At 39.9% G+C, this 20,394-nt stretch overlaps 1 protein-coding gene across 9 annotated transcripts in view; it reads left to right on the top strand.

Moving 5' to 3' along the window:
- QTMAN (queuosine-tRNA mannosyltransferase) overlaps nt 1–20,394 on the top strand; it is a 357,381-nt gene that overhangs the window by 221,377 nt on the left and 115,610 nt on the right. For all 9 annotated transcript variants that reach the window (XR_003003173.1, XM_024744092.1, XM_024744100.1 and 6 more), the window contains exon 5: nt 20,013–20,345. Coding sequence is in view for 8 of the 9 variants with exons in the window: in XM_024744092.1 (XP_024599860.1) it covers nt 20,013–20,345 (333 nt within the window). In the remaining variant the exon portion in view is untranslated. The remainder of the gene's footprint in view (nt 1–20,012; nt 20,346–20,394) is intronic.

Raw genomic sequence — 20,394 nt, 5'->3', positions numbered from 1 at the left:
GTGTGTATATACTGACCAGTGGAACTATAATTCGTGTTCAGATATTTATTTCTGTCAATGAATGACCAGATGGTTCTTGCCTATGTTGGAAGAGAACCATTTTGCCTATTCGATAACTCTGAGTGACATTACATATAACAAACTAGCCAGGATGATCCACTGTAGCCCGAGTGAGAAACACGTAGCTTTCTCTACTTTGTGAAGTTGGCAGAGACTCACAGATGCCTTTATTCTCATTTTTTAACTGAAATAGTTTGTGTATTTTTCCTACCAAAGTAACAGATGCTCAATGTGGAAAACTGTGGCGATACAGGCAACAAAAAGAGAGGAAGAATGCTTATAAATTAATTTTTACTGCCTGTAACTTGCCACTTGGAGATTTGATGATGGTCATGAGGCCACAAAGCTGACGTTCCTTTGAATACATACTATTTGTCTGACACTGTGCTAAGTGCTTTACATCAATCAGATTATTTAATCCTCCCTAGAACCCACTGATAAAGGTAATGGTATTAATCTCCTTTCATAGATGAGGAAACTGAAGCTCAGAGATACTAAGTGAATTGCCCAAAGTCACACAGCTAACAGGTCACACAATAGCAGAGCTAATTTAACGTGGGATTGCTGGACAGCTAGCTGCATTGACTTCTATGAGTTGCATATGTGTCAGATATTCCTTTCACTTGCTTTTCAATTGAATTTATGAAGCTTTTGTTATATTAAAGTATTTAGTTTTGCACAAACGAATCTATACTTTTGTGATTTCTACCTTTAGTGCCATGTTTAAAAAGGCCTTTCCTATTCCTAGATTATAACATGGGAGGGAGAAAAAAAAGAAATGCAAACAGTACCAGAAGATCATAATCACAAGCCAGAAAGCCAAGGTATCTGCCGAAGTTGTTACCAACAGGAAGAAGTAGGAGATGTGAGGATGTGTTTGAAGGCAGTGGCAGAAGAGGACATAAGGCTGTTCCCTCATTATGAGTATCAAGTCCAGTAAGCCAATTAAATACACTTCCTTTCATGCCTCCTACCCTCCCCTTTAAGCTCCTGCATCAGGGTCTGGACTGGGAGGAGGGACTGGAGGAAAAGAGAGGAAGGTTGGGCTTCCCTGGTGGCGCAGTGGTTGAGGGTCCACCTGCCGATGCAGGGGACACGGGTTCGTGCCCCGGTCCGGGAAGATCCCACATGCCGCAGAGCGGCTGGGCCCGTGAGCCATGGCCGCTGAGCGTCCGGAGCCTGTGCTCCGCAACGGGAGAGGCCACAACAGTGAGAGGCCCGCGTACCGCAAAAAAAAAAAAAAAGAGAGAGAGAGGAAGGCTTCTTACTTAGCTGCTGCTGTTTGAGGGTCTCTTTGGAGTGTCAAAATGCCTTCTGTCAGGCAGTAGCCAGATGCCAGCACTTTTGTGTGGCGCGTAGATGTGTTCTTTTGAGACACTCCTGGGGAGATCTCACCCACAGGTGTTCCCTGTTGTACAGGAAACCCTCTCTGGATTCTCTCTAATCACTTCCTTCTCTCCGCTCTGACCCCAGGAGTATGTTCCTTGCCCTGAAGGCAGCCTTCCTGAGCGTAGTCCTTTCAATATGGCACATGACTCCCCTCCACTGGGACCACAGGGAAAAACAAAATTAGGTACCCTTTCCCTTCCAAATGGTAAAAAATGGAGGCTGCTTCCATTGCTGCCCTTTCTTCTTGCCCTGCCATGTGGACAACTTCTGACAGCCTCCTACCTTCAAAATCTCGAAGTCCTGACTCTCATCAGGATCTATGTCCCATATTTGACGGGGGCGGGGGGTGGGGGGGGAGCATATGCGTTAGGTTCTCCCAAGAACTGTTTTAGGGGCAAGAGGAGGTAGGCTTTTGGGTTCTGGCAGCTTGGCAGTCATTCACTTTGGGGAAAGAGGTGCCGGCCTCCCCTTCTGCCAACCAACCCCAGTCTCTATGAGAGGTTTTCATGGAGCACACCTACTCCTGTGAATCTCCTCTTACTTAGGCTGTTAGACAGTGATCGAGAAGAGTACAGGGCCAATATTTCTACCTTTAGCAAGTCCTGCAGAAATGTGGCAGCACCTCTGTTTAGCATTTGTAGGTATTAGTCCTCAGCGTTAGGACCTCAGCTGAAATGCCAAGGTGTTAGGAAAAGTCACACTCCACACCGTATGCTGTAGAGTTGTGCTGTGGAGATATCATGTGATAGAAAGTTTCTAATTTTTTTTTCAGAATGGATTGTAAGTTATCACAGATGTTTTCTGATTAGTACATTACTTTTTATTTTTTTAATTAATATATTTATTTTTGGCTGCATTGGGTCTTCGTTGCTGCGCACGGGCTTTCTCTAGTTGCGGTGAGAGGGAGCTACTCTTCGTTGCGGTGCGCGGGCTTCTCTTGTTGCAGATCATGTAACTGCGCCACCAGGGAAATCCCCACTGCACCACCAGGGACGTCCTGTATATTACTTTTTAAATAGTGGCCCAAGCCATCAATAAATTGACATTCATTTCTTCTAGAGGTATAACCCCATTACAATAAAATGGAAAAAAATCAAAGGAGTGTTCTGTATTGCAAAGCTATTTCTATGTCACAGTGTGTAGTCTTTAGAAGCAGGATTTTGTTGATCTTGGTGACAACAAATTCAATATATCTAATAATCCTGCATAGCAGGTCTTCATTCTCCTTCCTGTTGATGTGACAGTCACTCTTTAATGAAACCTTATTTTGTATACTATTTGCATTGTAGATCAGGAATGAAGAGCTGAGTTTGCTTAAGCAATAGCTGAGCTGTTTATACTTTTTATATTCTTCCATCAAGAAATAATTACCCTTCAAACAGCCTTACCTCTTTCTACTTTGTATATGCAAACTACCTAAATAAAACATATGCAAACTCCCAAACCACACACCAGTATACAGAAACAATCAGGACCCAGAAAAGCATAGAATAGCGTATACATAACCTATTCCACTTCCTTGTACCAAGGCATTCATTCATTCAGCAAGTCTATATTGAGCATCTACCGTAAGCCTGCGAGGCAATAGAGTTGATTTTGCTCGTTTATTTACTACAGGAAAGTAAAGAATAATGTTTGTTTTAACTCCAGTTCTATAAAATCGGAATGTTATTTCTGGCTTAACAAAGATAATATTGTAGTAGAACTTCGGTATCTCACTGGTTGCTGTCCATAATTCTCTGTTGGAATACATCTACACATGGATTAGTTTTAAATGGCCTTCGGCAGTTTACTGTAGGGCCATCTGGCCATTTGCTATCTGTACTCCCAAAATAACATGCAGTTCTAGAATAACTTAGAACTCAGTTATGCCCTGGCATATATTATTGAAGTGTTAAATGGGTATAAAGTAGGGCATGTATTGACAATTCAGGTAAGATATGCAGTACTCTAAAATAGCCCAGGCCAATAAGATGCAGACTCTCAGTACAGCTAAATTATAGAATAATTACATTTTTAAGATTATAAGAATTTTTTTTGTTTTATATGAGGATTTCACTGCATAGTTACTTTTTCTAGGACATTTATTATGTCCTTAAAGGTATACCACTTCCATTTTTATCCACTTTAGTATTTAAGGAGATGTTTGTACATCTCTGTGGTTATGATTCACAATAATGTTAGCACAAACTGTGAATGGATGAGTCTCTACTGCAAATATATGCCCACTGTTCAAAAAAGGATATTTCAAGGTGGAAAGTAGAAAACTCTTCTGCCAATAATGTTAAACCTCAAAATAATGTTCAGCATGTCCTGAAAGATGACCATGGATTGCTGTGATCTTTAAACAACCAACATACTATTTCTTTAAAAAGCTTAGAAGAGGGAAATCCGACCATATGTTAAAATGTCTGATTTTTCTTCTAATTCTTTTTCCTATAACAGCAGAATTTTGAGTTTGAGTGGGTGCTCTATAAATACCTGCTGACTGCTGAAGGAAACATATTAGAATTTAGAAAAATGGTGAGTTTTTTTTAAAGGAAGAGTAAAACTTGGGTACAAACCTTTCTCCATTGCTTCATTTTGGGGAGCCTGTAGCTTTCTGGTGTTTCCTGTTGAATATCCATCCTAGCGTAGCAAGTGATAAACTGGCTCGAACAACTTACTGTAGGATTAGACCCTTAATAAGTTCAGATACTAGAACTTCTGGATAGAGAAGATAAAGTAGGTTTTTACAACAGTTAATAGCATAAAGAATAAATTGCAAGTATGAGAAATAAAAGGCACTATAAAATCTTAGTGCATATTTTGAGAAGAACTAAGTAGAAATTTTATACATTCATTGAAATTAACCACTGAGTGTAAGTATTAGACATGTGTAAAGAGAGAATTAGTGACCTAGAAGCTAGATCTTAAGGAACAAAAAGATAAGAATTCAACATATGTCTAATAGAAGTTTCAGAAGGAAAATTAGAGAAAATGCTAGAAGCAATAGTCAAAGAGATTTTGGTAAGAAATTTCTAGAGATTATTAATTAAGTCATGGATTCTCAAGGTAATGCATATATTTGGTTTTAAAAGATCAGAGGGTGCAAAAAGGATCTGTAAGACAAAGCAAAATTCCTTTACCCAGTTCATCCCACCCCAAACTGCCCCCTGTCCCAGCTACCACTTAACAAAACTTTTGTTTATCTTGCTATTTCTTGATTTTTTAAAATATGAGATATTATCTGTTGACTTCCTACAGTAGAAATGGTGATTTAGTTAGCCCTCTTACTGTATGAGCAGGCACATGCAGGCACTCACATATTTTTCCCTCTCCCTAGCCTTCCAATATAGCTGTATCTCAATTTTTGGTTAATTAAATACTCAGTGTTTATAGCATTATTGCTATGTGAAACTGTTCCCTGCTGAGCATCATTGTTTTCTATGATAAGGTTTCCTTCCCTGAACAACTCTTCATTTTTTCCTGGAGGTAAATATTGCTTTAGCTTTATTTGCTTGGTTTCTGTGTCACTATCATAAACCCATTCCTAGCTCTGCCACCATCACTAACTCATCTTTTTAATATGGTCAGACACATCAGGAAATCTGTCATTTCCATTTTTTTCCTTGGACACCTCCATCCTGGAGGCCTAGATTCTCCTGCTCCTGTTCGTTTTATGTTGCTCTCTGGACCCTAGAGTCAACTACTTCCTGGATCCCACATCTTTCTCTTCTTTTACTTTATCATTTTAGTGGGGTACATCCACCATAATCTCCTCAAGAAATGTAGGGAGCTAAAATTTCTTAAGACCTTGCTTGTCTGAAAATGGCTTTGTCCTTCCTCACATTTACTTAATACTTGACTGAGTTTTGAGCTCTCATTGGAACTCATTTTTCTCAGAAGTTTGAGGTAATGCTCCATTGTTTTCTACTTTTTGAACTTCCTTCCTGCTGAGAAGTCTGATTTCTATTTCTGATAACTTGCCTGTGACTCGTTGTGTTCACTCTCCCAAAAGGTATTAGATTTTCCTTTTTACTCCTGTCTTTTGAAACTCCTGTCTTCTGAAATTCCATAATTGGATTTTTGTTCTTTTCTTATGCTGGGTATATATTTCCTTCACTACAAAGAATTTTCTTATAATTTTTCTTTGATTTTCTCACCCATGATTTTCTCAATATTATGTTCTTCAACTCCTATTAGTCATTACTGAACCTTAGATTGACCTTATTTTGTTATCGCTTTTCCTATTTTCTTCTTTGTTTTTATTTTGCTTTCTGTAAGATTTTCTCAACTTTATCTTCTAACTCTTCTATTGATTTTTTTTAGTTATGATGTTTTTATATGTAAGCATTCTTTCTTGTTCTTGAATTTCCTTTCTAATCACATCCTGTTTCTCCCATCATGAATGCAAAAGCTTATTTTATCACTATGGATATCATAGGATTATTTTTTAAGTTTTCTTCTACTCTCCATGTTGTCTCAGTTTCCTCTAAGTTCCCCTTTTGTATTTGTTTGATTCATCGTATTAACTTGATGTTAAAATTTTCCTCAAATATCTGATGGTGACTGTCTCTCCATTCATATTTGAGGTGAGACCTTAAAAGATGATTAGAATTTCAGAGACAGGGCTTGTTGACCAGTGACCTTTCTCATAGGAATTCATTTGTTTCATTGTGGCATCTCCACATGTCAGCGTTGCTAGGTCAAGCCCAGTTAGTTTCCAGAGAAAGGTTCCTATAGTGTCCTAGAAGGAAAATCTCCAGCTGTCTGGGAGCCAGATAGAGGAGGGGTGCTGGAGAAGCATCATTAATAAATAGACATCCTTTCATTTAATTTCCCTCACTCTTGCCTTTAGCCTTGCCTGGTCTCTGTGGTCCAGATCATCCAGTGAGGAAGCCTTTCTGCTGCTGAGGAGGGAGGTCAGGGGAGAAGGACGGTAGCTGCTTGGCTGCGTGGGCTTGAGGAGGTTACCAGAGGGCTTGTGTTTACTTTCTATAGAATTGCTACCAGTTCTGTTTTCAGCTCTGCTCCGCAATTGCACCTCCAGAGGCACTTGGTGTGTCCAGTTCCTGAGCCTTCCGGAGTTCCTCTGGAGCAAATGAGCTGCTGTCTCTTTGCTAACACCACGTACACAAGCAGAATCACCTACACTTACAGAAGCATTCTGCCTCCTTCTCTCTGCTCCGAGACCACTCATCCATCTGCTTTCCATCTCTTGAAATCCAGTTGACATTTCTTTTCTGTTGTCATCTTACTCAATTATTCTTGTTGTCCCTGAGAGTCCATGCCTTATAAAAATTCCCATACCATTATTTCAATAGAGCTTCAAAAGGCAGAGGGATTTAAAATTGATGTTTACTCTTCCATGTTTTCCCCAGCCTGTTCTTCATACCGCATGCAGCATTTTTATTCAGACCCAATCTGATTAGAAATTCCTCAAATGGCTATAAACCTCTTACTTATATCATTAAGGGCAGAAAGTCCTCCCCCTGGTTATTTCTCGAGCCTCGTTTTTGACCTCCCCCTCCCTTACCTTCATTGCTATCCACACTCACTCAGTGCTCTGGCCATATTTTGCTTTTACCCCTGAACCATGTTTTCTCACCAGGTCCTTTGCACATGCTGTTGTTCTTAACACAGTCCACCTCTCACGTTCACACCTGGCTACCTTCTAATCATCATTGAGGTCTCAGCCAAAAGAGCACCTTCTCTGGAGAGCCTTTCTTGACATTAGCCCCCCTCCCCAGGCCTGGGTTCTCATAATCATAATACCTAATTCTCCCCTGATTGGAGCACCTACCCCATTGGGTGTTTCGTGAGGGCATCTTGGCTATTCGCCTGGCACATAATAGGCATTCCAATTTAGGTTGAACGGTGAATAAATGTTTTTCTCTCTGACCTTTTTCACTCAGTATTTTCACTGAGTATGTAAGTCTTTCTTTACCTTCAAGCCTTGGTTATATTCTAGTAATAGCCCAGCACTTTACCCATCTCTTCCAAACTTAGAAATACTAGAAAGTATAGAAAACCTGAAGAAAGCGGAAGTGCTTGTACACTCACTTTGTACATTTAAAGGCTTTATTTCAAATGTAAAGTTAACAAAGTTGTATCTTAAAATATTAGTTTGGAATAGAGACAGTTTCTGTGGCTTAAAAATTAGACAGCGTAGAACCAGAACTTGAAGTGAATCAATACTTAATGCTGTAGCATTGAAAAAAAAAGGGGGTTTGTGCTGGAAGTTGGATTTGCTGGTAATTTTGATTTATTCAGGTTGTGGGTAGGAAAATGAAAAAGGAAAAAATAAAAGACTGGATTTTTGATGCCCATCTGTTCATGCTTCAGAGACCTGGAAACTGATGTTTTAAATTTCCTGGTTTTACTTTTCTGGTTTATACAGCTTTAAGAAGGGAGAAGATGGAACCTCTCAGTTAGAAAAATGAAGGAATAAAAGGAAAGACAAGGAAAAGCGTAAGGTAGAAAAAAGCACCACAGGAAACAAATAATAGAAAGGGAGGAATATATTTGTTTGATTTATAACATTGAGCCTTTTTGTAATTAATGTGCCTCTAGACAGAGAACAAATCTTTGATTAGTATACAAATGAAAGTAAGGCAACATTAAAATGCCTGCCTTAAATGGATGGCTAAAGTGTAACTTGTGAGAGTTAACAAGAAAAACACATCTTAAAAAAAGGCATGGGTCTCTGATTTATAAAGTAGCTTAACTATGAGAGGGCCAGTGGAGTCAGAGACTGGAGTTTTTAGAATGTTGATTATCTCTTTAGTAACCATGAGAGCATAATGTTGACCACCTCCATTATTATCAAAAATAAAAAATAATAGTATTTCCTGAGCTCTTACTATGTGCCAAGCAACATGGAAAACATAACTCTGCAAGGCAGCATTATTATTAGCTCCATTTTACAGATGGGGTAACTGATAATTAGAGAAAAAACTCTTTCTCCAGGTTAGCTAATAAGTGGCAGAGCCCAGAATTTAAAACAATACAATATACCTAGAGCCCTGCTTGACCCAGTGTGCCTTTTTGCCTCTCAATAATTATAAGATAATCAGTAGATTTGATTAGAAGTTTGATCCTCCTACTTCCATTGCAAGTCTAGGGGACTGGTCTCATTCTCATTGAACATATGAAGAAACCCAGGTTTCAAAAGATTAAGTGACTTTATTCACAACCGAACAAATTTTTAAGAAAAATTCTTTCCTAAACTCAGTTCTCTATTCTTTTTATTTTTAGTTAAAAAAGGAACATTTTTGTTTCACAATTCATATTTTCTCCTTTTCATCCCCCAAATTCTCTTATCAGTTTTGATGGTTAGCTCTCTCGTCTTGTACAATATTCTCTTGTTGTCACTGTCTGTCGACATAGATATGGTACCTTCCACTCTATCATTTTCCTGATACCCTGTTCAGGAAATTTCACCCATCATGGTATTGATTCTTTCCCCTCTTTCCCACAAAAGTATCCAGTTGTATTCGTCATCTCAGGCTGCCATAACAAAATACCATAGACTGGGTGGTTTAAACAACAGGAATTTACCATTCTGGAGGCTGAAAGTCTGAGATCAGGGTGCTAGTATAGTCAATTCTGAGGAGAGCTCTCTTCCTGACTTGCAGCTGGCTGCCTTCTGGCTGTGTCCTCACATGTGGCCGTGGGAGGAAAGGGGGAAGAAAGAGAGAGAGAGGAAGAGAGATCTCTTCCTCTTCCTGTAAGACCACAGTCCTATCGGATTATGGACCAATCCTTATGACCCTCATTTAACCCTACTTACCTCCTAAAGACCCTATCTCCAGACGTAGTCACATTCAGGGTTAGGACTTCAACATATGAATTTTGAGGGAACACACTTCAGCCCATAGCACCCATAAAATGATACCATGCTCTAAAGGATACTCTCCAATTGGAAACACTGCCCTAAGGGAATTCCTATTTTTGTTTGGAAAGAAGAAAGTGATCCTTTCTTCAATACCAGCACATTTTACTATCTTGCTTTCAACCTCCAAATAATGGCTTCCAAAAAAAATTGTGGAATAGGACATGTGATTAGAGATCATTTTTAGAGTTTCCTTCAGTGCTTTACTGATGCTGTAGAAGATATGGGATTCCCAGAGTAATGTGAACATTTACTTGCTAACGAGGTAAATCCATACCAAGCAGCTTGCTGAGTCTATGTACACGTGAAACAGCCACTTCCTCTTGCTTGAAAGAAATTACTTCAGATTCACATTTGGGAACTTTTTTCATTTTTGTATACTATCATTAAATTAAGCAGGGTGAATGAATAGAAGCTTTTAAAACTTCACTTCTGAGTTATTAATGAAACAAATGATGAGCAAATTATTAAGTTTAAATGAAAAAGTTAGATTATTGTAGTAATGGAATCAGTAAATACAGTTTAGTTTAAAGGTAATATGGATAGCTTACAATTTCTGGGGGTAAGAGACCAAAATAAGTACGTATGAAATGTCACTACATATGCTCTAACATTTTTGTAAAAATAGACAGAACCTTGGGCTTCCCTGGTGGCACAGTGGTTGAGAGTCCGCCTGCCGATGCAGCGGACACGGGTTCGTGCCCCGGTCTGGGAAGAGTCCACATGCCGCGGAGCGGCTGGGCCCGTGAGCCATGGCCTCTGGACCTGCGCGTCCGGAGCCTGTGCTCTGCAACGGAGAGGCCACAACAGTGAGAGGCCCGTGTACCGCAAAAAAAAAAAAAAAAAAAAAGAAAAACTTGTCCCCAAAAAAAAAAAAAAAAAAAATAGACACAACCTTTAGCTCATAGAAGGAGCTTAGATATTTGCTGAATGAATATTTGTTGACTGAGTCAAGACAGTGACGCATTTACAAACTAAGAAATCCAGTGTTACCCAAGATGGCCTTAGAAATAACTCCGTAAGTGTGGATGTTACATAAAGAAGCAAGGAAATGGGAAGTTTACTTTGATTTCCTCAGCTCATCTACACATCATTACCAACTCTCTTTTAATCCTCTCAAGAAATTTGGAAAAACAGATATTATCCCATTTCATAGATCAGAAAACTGAGGTTCAGAGAAATTAAATGATTTGAATAAATTCACAAATACAGGAAGTACCGATGCAATACTAAGTACCAGTACTACAGCCTGGGTTCTCCCCTCTTCAACATGCCCATTGCCTGAGTGGACTTACTTTAAGGTGCTTCACAGAGATTTCTCTCCACCTGTCCTCTCAAAAGAATCTCATAGGCTTACTGTGCAGTTATCCCATTTGTGATTAGTTTCCTTGAATTAAGGTATTGTGCTTTTGAAAAGTGGCACATATTGAGCATGGAAGATGACTAGTACATTGTGGGAATTTAAGATTAGTTTCCAACAAGGCCAACAGGGAAGAACAGTGCATGATTCAAGGTAGATGCAAGGGGATGCATGGTGATGAGCGTGGCAGGGATGGGGGCCCTGGGCCACTGGGAAGGAGCATAAAGCTCTTAGGGAATTAACAACCAGTTGGTGGAGAGTGCTTACAGGGGAGGTAGGAAGATAAAGATTCACTGTTTGCAGTTTCGCTTGCAACTTTGCTGACTGTGTTCAATTACTACAGTAAACCTTGTGTAAAATAGAGGGTTTTGTGGTGCTTAGCTCTTTTCGGGGGAGGAATGCGAATCATGAGACGTGTGCATGCATCTGTTCACAAGGTTGGCTCTGGGTTTGATAAACGTGGGCTGTGGCAACATGCAAGGTATCTTTTCCTAGTCTCATACATTGTTAAGGACCTTAAGTTTTCTGTATGGGAGCAGTATATCATCAAGGGATTTTATAAAATTGCATAAGACAAACTGCTCATACTAGTAGGCAGTTAAATTAGCAGTGTGTACAATCTAAAACACTTTGGAATTAAGAGAGATTGACATATACACACTACTATATACAAAAGAGATAATGAATAAGGACCTACTGTATAGCACAGGGAACTCTACTCAATACTCTGTAATGACCTATATGGGAAAAGGATCTAAAAAAAGAGTGGGTATATGTTTATGTGTAACTGATTCACTGTGCTGTACACCTGAAACTAACACAACATTGTAAATCAACTATACGCCAATAAAAATTTTTTTAAAAAGAGAATGAGGAATTGAGGCATAATTATTTAAGTTAAATAATACTAACTACATAAATTGTGTTGCCAGAAGAAGCCATGTATTGTAAATAAATGGTATAAATAAGGTACATGGAGAGTGTTAGATTTTCAGAAATGATTCTTAGAAATGCTGGTGGAAAAAAATATAAAAAAACAGACTCATGGGAACAGAACCATCTTTTCCTTATGACAGTCATATATCCCAGCTATTTAAAGGACAGACATCAGAAAATGATGGACCTTAAACAGAAGAGAGGAAGCTGAAGCTTCTCTCTTTGGCAGCCTTCAAGAGAAGATGCTGTCTTGACTAAGTATGTCATCCCTGGGACCATACATGGATAATGAGGCCAGTCTGATAGCCATAAATATGCTTTCAGTTTCAGCATGCCTTTCTCAGGCTAACAAGTAGGGTTTGCTTGTTAATTTTAACTGAGGCTAGTTTCTATGGATCCTGTTTTCCTATCTTGTCACAAAACAGATTCTTCGTAGTCAAAGCAAGACACCCTTGCTCAGTATCCTCTCTCGGACTGCTGTCAATGTTGCATGTTGGCTTTGAAAATTTGCACCATGGGAGTTGAAATCTGGTTCAGGCACGAAACTCGAGCATTTCAATGACATGGCCTAAACAGCCGCGGTGTTGTTGGATGGCTGTTCCCCCAAAGCATTTGTGCTATGTGCATGTGGATGGTGATTGACTCATCTGTGATTCAAATTTGTTCAAATAATGTTCTGCCAGAGTTTCTTGTTGAAACAGCCTTTGTAGACATGTGCCATCTATTTTTGAATATTAGCCCATAGCCATCTCCAGTAAAGAGGAGCAGCCATCCCTACAGCCAACCACCAAGCATAAGTCTGTCTTTCTGTTCAACGTTGTGGTCTTCAGACATCCAGTTTTAATTATGATAGACTTCCTTGTTTGTGATTCCTTTATTTAGTGAAGACAATGTGGCAAGAAGTATAGGGGGTGTATGCGTGCACATGAGAATGCTAGATTAAGATCTTTACTTTTATACTTTATAGGTTTATATAAATCTGCTTACCATATAAGTGATATATTGGATACATGTGGGCAACATGATTTTTTGATTATCTTTGATATTTGCCTATGTGGCTAAAATTCTAAAAATGTTAATTTTGTAATTAATTTCCAACACATTGTTTGGAAACAGTGAATAGTTTTTGTTATAAATCACCCAAGAACTTAGATCACTGAACTGCCTGGATGTGTCTTCCCAGTTGGTTTTGGAAAAATTATTTATCTTTGATTCCTATTTCCCTTCTCTTCAATTCTCAACATGGTTTCTGCCCCAGAATCCACAGAAATTGCTGTGATAAAATCGAATGATATTTTTTTCTGCTGTCATCCATATTAGCCTTGAACTGTATTTTTTTCTGTTACTTTTTTCACAGGTTTCCCTGATATCTTCAGACTTCCTTTTCTCTACTGATGTGTGGCCTTGGTGAATGGCCTTTTGGGCTGAGTTTCATCATTTGGAGAGGGAATGCATTTTCCCACTCCTCTGCCATCCCTACTATATAAAATATGCCATCACCTATCTGGTTCCCCATGCTTTTTGACTCAGGCTCTGCACCTCCTAGGGTCTAAAGTAGTATTTCCCAGGGTATCCCTTGTCGAATATTAATTCTTAAGGTGCCTCTTTGTGTGTATGCGTGTGGGGAGGGGTGGTGGTGAGGGCTTTGGGGGATTGGTCCTTGTTTCATTAAGTGCTAAGTTTGGGAAACAATAAACACAATGTCTCTATCACACAACAGGTATTAAATAAATATTTATTGAACGAACAAAAGAATGAATGAATGAACATATTTACTGAACATGCTAGCATGTGCTTTGGGAAGTTCTGCCGTGAAGAAATGTTTAACTTTGTTTAACCCAGCATTTCCGAAACTTGATCTCTCACAAAACCTTCTCTAGGGCAATACCTACACCACAAAACCTTCTCTAGGGCAATACCAACACCTTCTGTTTCGTGATAAACAGAACACACCTTGTGAGACTTCAGCCTGAAGGGATGGCCATACTGTTCTCCCTCCCCGACCGACACCTGAGCTACATGTACACACACTGAGCTTCCTCAGCCCCCTCTTTCTGTGCCTGCCCCACAGGGAGGCCAGTTTCCATATTCCAGTTGCTAAGGCTCTCCTCTTTTCTCATTGGCTCATATTTGAAATAATCACTGATGAATTATGCCCTCTCTCTGTCTCTTTAATCATCCACTCATTTGCATCATTTTTTTTCACATGTTATCTTCCAGATCTGCTTTGAGAAGCATGACTTAATCATGTCCTGAGGACTCTTATCTTTGGGTACTTATTTATGAGATTCTGTAGGTTGAAGTTACCATATTAAGTACTTTTCATTGAAATCTCTCAAAAAGATGTTTGTAGGCAACGTATTCCACATGACATACATTTTAGCCACAGCATTCTCTTCAACAACACATGAATCAGTCTCAATGTCCTAAGTCGACGTGACTTGCTTTATCTTATCGCCTTCCTCCTGACTACCTCTGTTGGTCAGCTAAACATATGCTGGCTTCTCAACTTCAGCAGAAATCAGCTAAGGAGCCTAGAGCATTTCCTTTGCTTACCCTCAATCTTAGCATCGGTTTAAGCTCCGCCCAAATCTGGTATTTTCGGACTAATCCAAATAAGGCATTTGGCCATTCCTACAGGTCCAGCTCTACGTTTGTGTGTTTGGATGTGGGTAGTGCAGGGAAGCAATCAGATTTAGGTCTGGAAAGTACTTATTCCAGCTGTGTCTTTAAACTTCCCTCAACATAGTACTGGGGTTTTGTGGCAATGCCTCTGGACCCACCCTGGGGGACAGAGGTGGGAAAGAAGGAGAGGCAGCAGAGGGAAGGTTCTACTTTTGTTTCAAAGATTGGCTGTTGCTTGGAAAAAAGTTGGGAGTGGGGTCCCGAGGCTGATAACAGATTGGAAACGACTATGGTAACCAGAATCTTTCTAAGAGTGAAAACATGTTTGAATAGGGCTTCTGAGAGATTCAGAAACAGGAAGGACATTCTGTGAGTAAGGTGGGCAGTAGCATTTCTTTAAGAAAAATTGAGAGGATGGTTAAACGGCAAGCCTGCCATGTGCTCTAGAAGGCAGCTCACTGGTATTCTTTCTTTTCTCTCCTTCACTCCTTACCTCTGTACCTTTCCTCTTCTCATTAGCACCTCTCCCAGAGTTGAAGCTGGGGAGGAGGAAGGAAGTGTTCGGTCATGTGCCTATTTGCATAGTTACTTCACTGAGTTCACACCAGGATAGTGTGAACATTCTGTCCGGTTCTATAAAAAAGCCAGTATCACCCCATCGGTAAGGTATTATTTGCTTTTTTAGCATAGAACCGTTTATTGCCAGCCTTCTCTTCACTGTACATTTCAAATAGCATCTGATTAAGAATGTTCTGGATGGGTTAATTAGTGTGGTGACTATTATTAAGCAAACTGCTTGTTAGTATATGTCCATTTGATCTTGGTATTGATGTGAAGTAATTGACCATAGAGCTACATTTAGAAAAGCTGGAAAAAAGTTTTTTGATTTCTATTATGGCAATAAATTGTTTATATAAAACACGTCTATGAAAATATGGGTTTCATGTCACACACAGAGAATCAGAGTAGACTGTGTGGGATGGTAGTTGAGGATCGTTTTGTTTTGTTTTGTTTTTTAGAAATAGTAATACATTTGTCCAGCTTGCTTCAAGATCAGCTCTGCTGAAACAAAGTAGTAAAAAATTATTACTGCAGAATATATGAAAACTGAAGTAATTTTAGCTTCCCTCACCTAAAGGACGTATTTCCTTTTAGATTTAGCTAATTGCCTAAATACTTCTTTGGGTAACAATCACTCTATATAAAAGACTATTAGAGAAAAATATGAGAAGATATTGTAAACAAGGAAAGCATGGCACGTAACCACCTTCCTTCAAGTACTGGATTATCATCTATATTATTTATTGGTATTTTGTCCAGTTCTATTATTAAGTTTCCCTAGCTATAGCATTTCCATAGGGAATTTATTCCATGAGCTAATAAATTACACCGTCAGGGAGTTTTTCTGGAAATTCAGCTTAGATTTTCCCATTCTTAATTTCATCTCATTACTCCTAGTTATACCCCCTTGTACCTGGCTAAATAATTATTCTCTTTCCTTGGAGATTCCTATTATGTACCCCTCTAGTTGTCACTTAACCAGGCTATTCATATTTAGCTCCTTTAATCTGTCCTCATAAATCAATTCTTCCATTGCCTTAATCATTATTATTGCTCTTCTTAGAACTCTCTAATTTTCAAACATACATAGTTATCAGGTACCTCAGATGAAATCAGCATTTGCACAGTATTCTGCTCCCACAGACTTGGTCTCTCCCTGTCCTGTACATCACGTTCCATAACCAAGCAGCATCAGTTAGTTGGCTGGTCCAATCAGCCCAGACTCATCTTGTCAAACTCCAGGAAATCTACACAGTCTTTTCCACATGTCCTACTGCTTTCAGGTTTATTTTATTTTGTCAATTTCATAATATTAATAAGCTGAGTTTTGGGTTTCTGTCCATATTGATATTCTGCATCTTCCCATGTCCTTATTCACCACCACCTATCTAGTCAGTCATCCGCAACCTGGGTTAAGGTGGGATTCTGTTCATCCGTGAGAACATTTAGGAAATGTATTGCAAAAAAGCAGGCCTAGCACCTTGTCCACAGCTAGATTCCTTGTCAGTGACCAGTTCCCATTGCTTACAAACCTTTAGCCAATCTCCCATCTCTCTTTTTTTTTTTTTCCCATCTCTTTTAATTTGCAATTTTGCTCACATGCTGGCCAATATAAAGGGATTTTATGAGCAAGATGGGTCATGATACTGTTTTCTAAAATGAAGGTATGTTGTTTCAATGCCCATTGATTTGTGTGTGTGTGTGTGTGTGTGTGTGTGTGTGTGTGTGTGTGAATCCTTCGTGCACCAAGTTTGTAATTCTGTTAAAATCCTTTTTAAGCTTGCCTGGCATTCTTTATCTGACATAAACAAATAGGTTACTTCACTTGTGCTATTGTTGATTTCCACATATGTACAGATGTTCCTTCTCTTACCATTTGTTCCATTTGTTTAGGAGAAGTTGAGGATATTGTCATAGTCATGTTTTTTCTTTTAGTGGTGATCGATGGGAACTTTCCTATTGATTTTTAGTTCCTTAGAATCTCCTCAATATTTTAAATTTATTTCAGGAAGAAAGTTGGTTACCTCCCTTCATGATTTTGGACCTGTGAGATCTGAAACTCTAATCTGTATATGCCCAAGTTTCTTTCCATTTTTTAAAAAATAAACTCTCTAATTTTTTATTAGAGCAGTTCTAATAAGACTGAGGTTGTGACCACTGAGTTTTTAAAGGTCTGTAGATGAGAAGAAACATTTTTAGTACAGCATTCATTATAATTCAATAAATTTCCTTAACCTAATAATCTAAAGAGAGATATTAAATTCAATGTTCGTTTTTTAAATTGACGTATAATGGATTTACAATGCTGTGTTAGTTTCAGGTGTACAGCAAAGTGACTCAGTTTTTTTTTAGTATTTCATATATATATATTCTTTTTCAGATCCTTTTCCCTTCTTTTTCCATTTTAAATCAAGAATTAATGTATTACTTTATAAGGGCATACCAAGGAGGTTAGCCCCATTCTTTGTGTTTTATCTGTCCATATGCCATATCTACTTCATCCACTTATGACAGGGCACGGGTGTGGGGGGAGGTGGCTTATATATTCAGGTGATTTTTCTCAAAAGGCCTCAAGAAACAAGCACAGAGCCCCCCACATCATGCCTTTTGCTTCTAGAATGTACATAGCATACTACAGCCAGACTGGATTTCCAGTTCGCAGCAGAACCCACACTGTGGCTTAGCCTTGTTCACCTGCCCGTTGGTTCGGAACTAGCGATCGCCCATCCCCCTCTCCACGGCCACCTTCTGACTCAGGTCACTTCCTGAGCACCATCTCTCCTCACCTCGCTTGAAATAGATGGCCTCATCCAAGGCTTTGGGGACGCACTGGATTCCGCACCTGCCACCTGAAACGGTTCTTTTCAATTCCGTCTCTCCCTTCTTCTTCCCTCTCAGCTTTGTAAGGAAGCACGGTGTGTGTTCTCTTGAATAAGGCCCTGCTTGCCCTGCAGCAAGCATCCTGCCATTATCACACCTTATGATGTTTTTCTACTTCCATTTTGTTGGGTTTTTTTTTTGCGGTACGCGGGCCTCTCACTGTTGTGGCCTCTCCCGTTGCGGAGCACAGGCTCCAGACGCGCAGGCTCAGCGGCCATGGCTCACGGGCCCAGCCGCTCCACGGCATGTGGGATCCTCCCGGACCGGGCCACGAACCCATGTCCCCTGAATCGGCAGGCGGACTCTCAACCACTGCGCCACCAGGGAAGCCCCTCTACTTCCATTTTCTAAGACTTTTCTGTTTCCTCAGGATCCTGCTCCCTTCCCTAGCAAGTATCCCCAAGCGAGCACCCCTGTGGACATGCACCCCATTAAAGAAAACTTGACCTTGCCTTCTCCTTTCTTCTCTTTGTCCCCCTCTCTCCCTAACCAGTGTCTGGTTTCTCTCTGCCCTCACCCCACATGAACCGCCCTGGCACTAGCCAGTGATCTACGGTATAACGAGGCCAAAATCGCCCTGTCATTTCTGCTGCTGTAACACCTCTGCAGTGTTTCACACCCTTTTTTTTTTTTTTTTTAAACAGTTTTAAGAGCTCTTGGTTCTTTTTCCTACCCGTGATTTAGGAGCTCTTAATTTACCTCAGTAGTGTGATATTACTCTCAGATTTCCTTTCAGCTCTTCCAAATGTTCCTCATTGCTTTCCTTGGTTCTGTGGTTCTTCTTCCTCACCTACCTCTTAAATGCATGTACTCTCCACTTCTTCACATACTCCACAATCCAGGTAAGGGGCCGAGTCTCTGCATGGGGCTCAGGGCCTCTGAGAACACCCTTGTTGTCTGGCCCCAGACTGCCTCTCTATACCTCAGATCCTGGGACTCAGACTCTTTGCTGTGTATCTTATTCCCTGAAGAGTTCATGCTCTTTCACACCCTTTTCCTTTGATCTCACTGTTCCCTCCATTCAAAACTTACCCCTCTCTGCCTTTCAGAATCAGTCAACTAAAACCCTCTTTTAGCCTTTACTTATCCCCAAGTCAGAATTAATCTCTAGTTCTCAGTTTTAAAAGTTAGAATGTCCATTCTTGATATACTGTGTTCCGCCACAGGTTCCTTTGTTGTTCTCAAGTCTGTCTCCCACTCTGTCTACTGGTTTGCTCCCTAGTACTTGGTGAATTCCTTGGTTGCATTTTATGTGTTTGCTTCTATCGATAAGTAGCAGATATCGAACTCTATGACAAAGCATTATGGGAAGAAAGGGGTGAGATGGTAATGAAAAAAATATAAAAAGATACTTCAAGAAATATTAGCAAGGGACCAAGCTATGTGATCCTTATAAAACCTTAGACCATTTGGGAGCCAATAAGAAGATGAAGTCCAACAGATGTGGTTTTGGCTTAGCTGCTGACCTAATAGTTGGGCTTCCCTGGTGGCACAGTGGTTAAGAATCTGCCTACCAATGCAAGGGACACGGGTTCAAGCCCTGGCCCGGGAAGATCCCACATGTCGTGGAGCAACTAAGCCCGTGTGCCACAACTACTGAGCCTGTGCTCTAGAGCCCACAAGCCACAACTTCTGAGCCCATGTGCCACAACTACTGAAGCCCGTGTGCCTAGAGCCTGTGCTCTGCAACAAGAGAAGCCACAACAATGAGAAGTCTGCACACCACAACGAAGAGTAGCCCCCGCTCGCTGCAACTAGAGAAAGCCCATGCACAGCAACGAAGACCCAACACAGCCAAAAATAAAAATAAATAAATTTATTTTCTTTAAAAAAGGAAATATTAGCAAAGTCAACTTAATAAAAATGTGTACAAGTGCCCAGGAATACAGAACAGTCATGTGAGCAGAAATACCCAGTGTTAATTCAGGAAGTTTCAAGCATTTTTGTAGGTTAATGAGCAAAAGTATGTTTTGAAAATAAACACTGGGCCATGTCATGACTGGAAAACACAGAACTCCAGAAAGACAAGTAAAGAAAACGCTAAACCATCGCTCTACCCTGATTTTTTACGGTATGTGCAGTGCAGATTTTTATAGCCACAGAAACTCTTTGGAAACCAAAGACAATCTGGTCTAATTTCAAACTTTTGAACTTTCTCTTGGTGACTACTGCTTTTTGTGCTCTTCCTAGAATTTTTGTTATATCTTTAGTTTTTTTTTTTTTCTCAGTTTTTATACATCATCATCACGTGCTTACAGAAAGGTAAAGAGCAAATTTTAAATAGTATTTTCACTAAACGTATACTGCATTTTCTTTTTGTAACAGATTCATGCCCAAGCACAAAGCAGCGCATTTACAGAAGATACTCAGCCTTAAAGGAAATGGCGGTGTTGCTCCATCCATGGCCCTTCCTTTCCAACAGGAGCAGAGAGGTTCTGAGAATTTATTGAAGAATTTTGATTCAGAGTCTGGATCCTGTGATGCTGCACAACAAGAAAACCTGGGTGGCTCAGTAAGGCAGGAGTCATACTTGAAAACATTCAGCTCATCAGATAATTCAAGCACTCATCATGGGGAACATAAACAAAATCCATGTAACATTTTGGCTGGAGCTGATGATCAACAAAGACCATTGCATATTGTCTGGCCTCACAGGTGGTAAGTGTAAGACATACCAATTTAGTAAGTTGTCGAACTGGTAATAGAA

The sequence above is a fragment of the Neophocaena asiaeorientalis genome, unplaced genomic scaffold (assembly GCF_003031525.2).
Source record: "Neophocaena asiaeorientalis asiaeorientalis breed wild unplaced genomic scaffold, Neophocaena_asiaeorientalis_V1.1 scaffold11, whole genome shotgun sequence".
Taxonomy (NCBI): domain Eukaryota; kingdom Metazoa; phylum Chordata; class Mammalia; order Artiodactyla; family Phocoenidae; genus Neophocaena; species Neophocaena asiaeorientalis.
The sequence above is the reverse complement of the archived record's forward strand: the minus strand, read 5'-3'. Positions and strand labels throughout refer to the sequence as shown.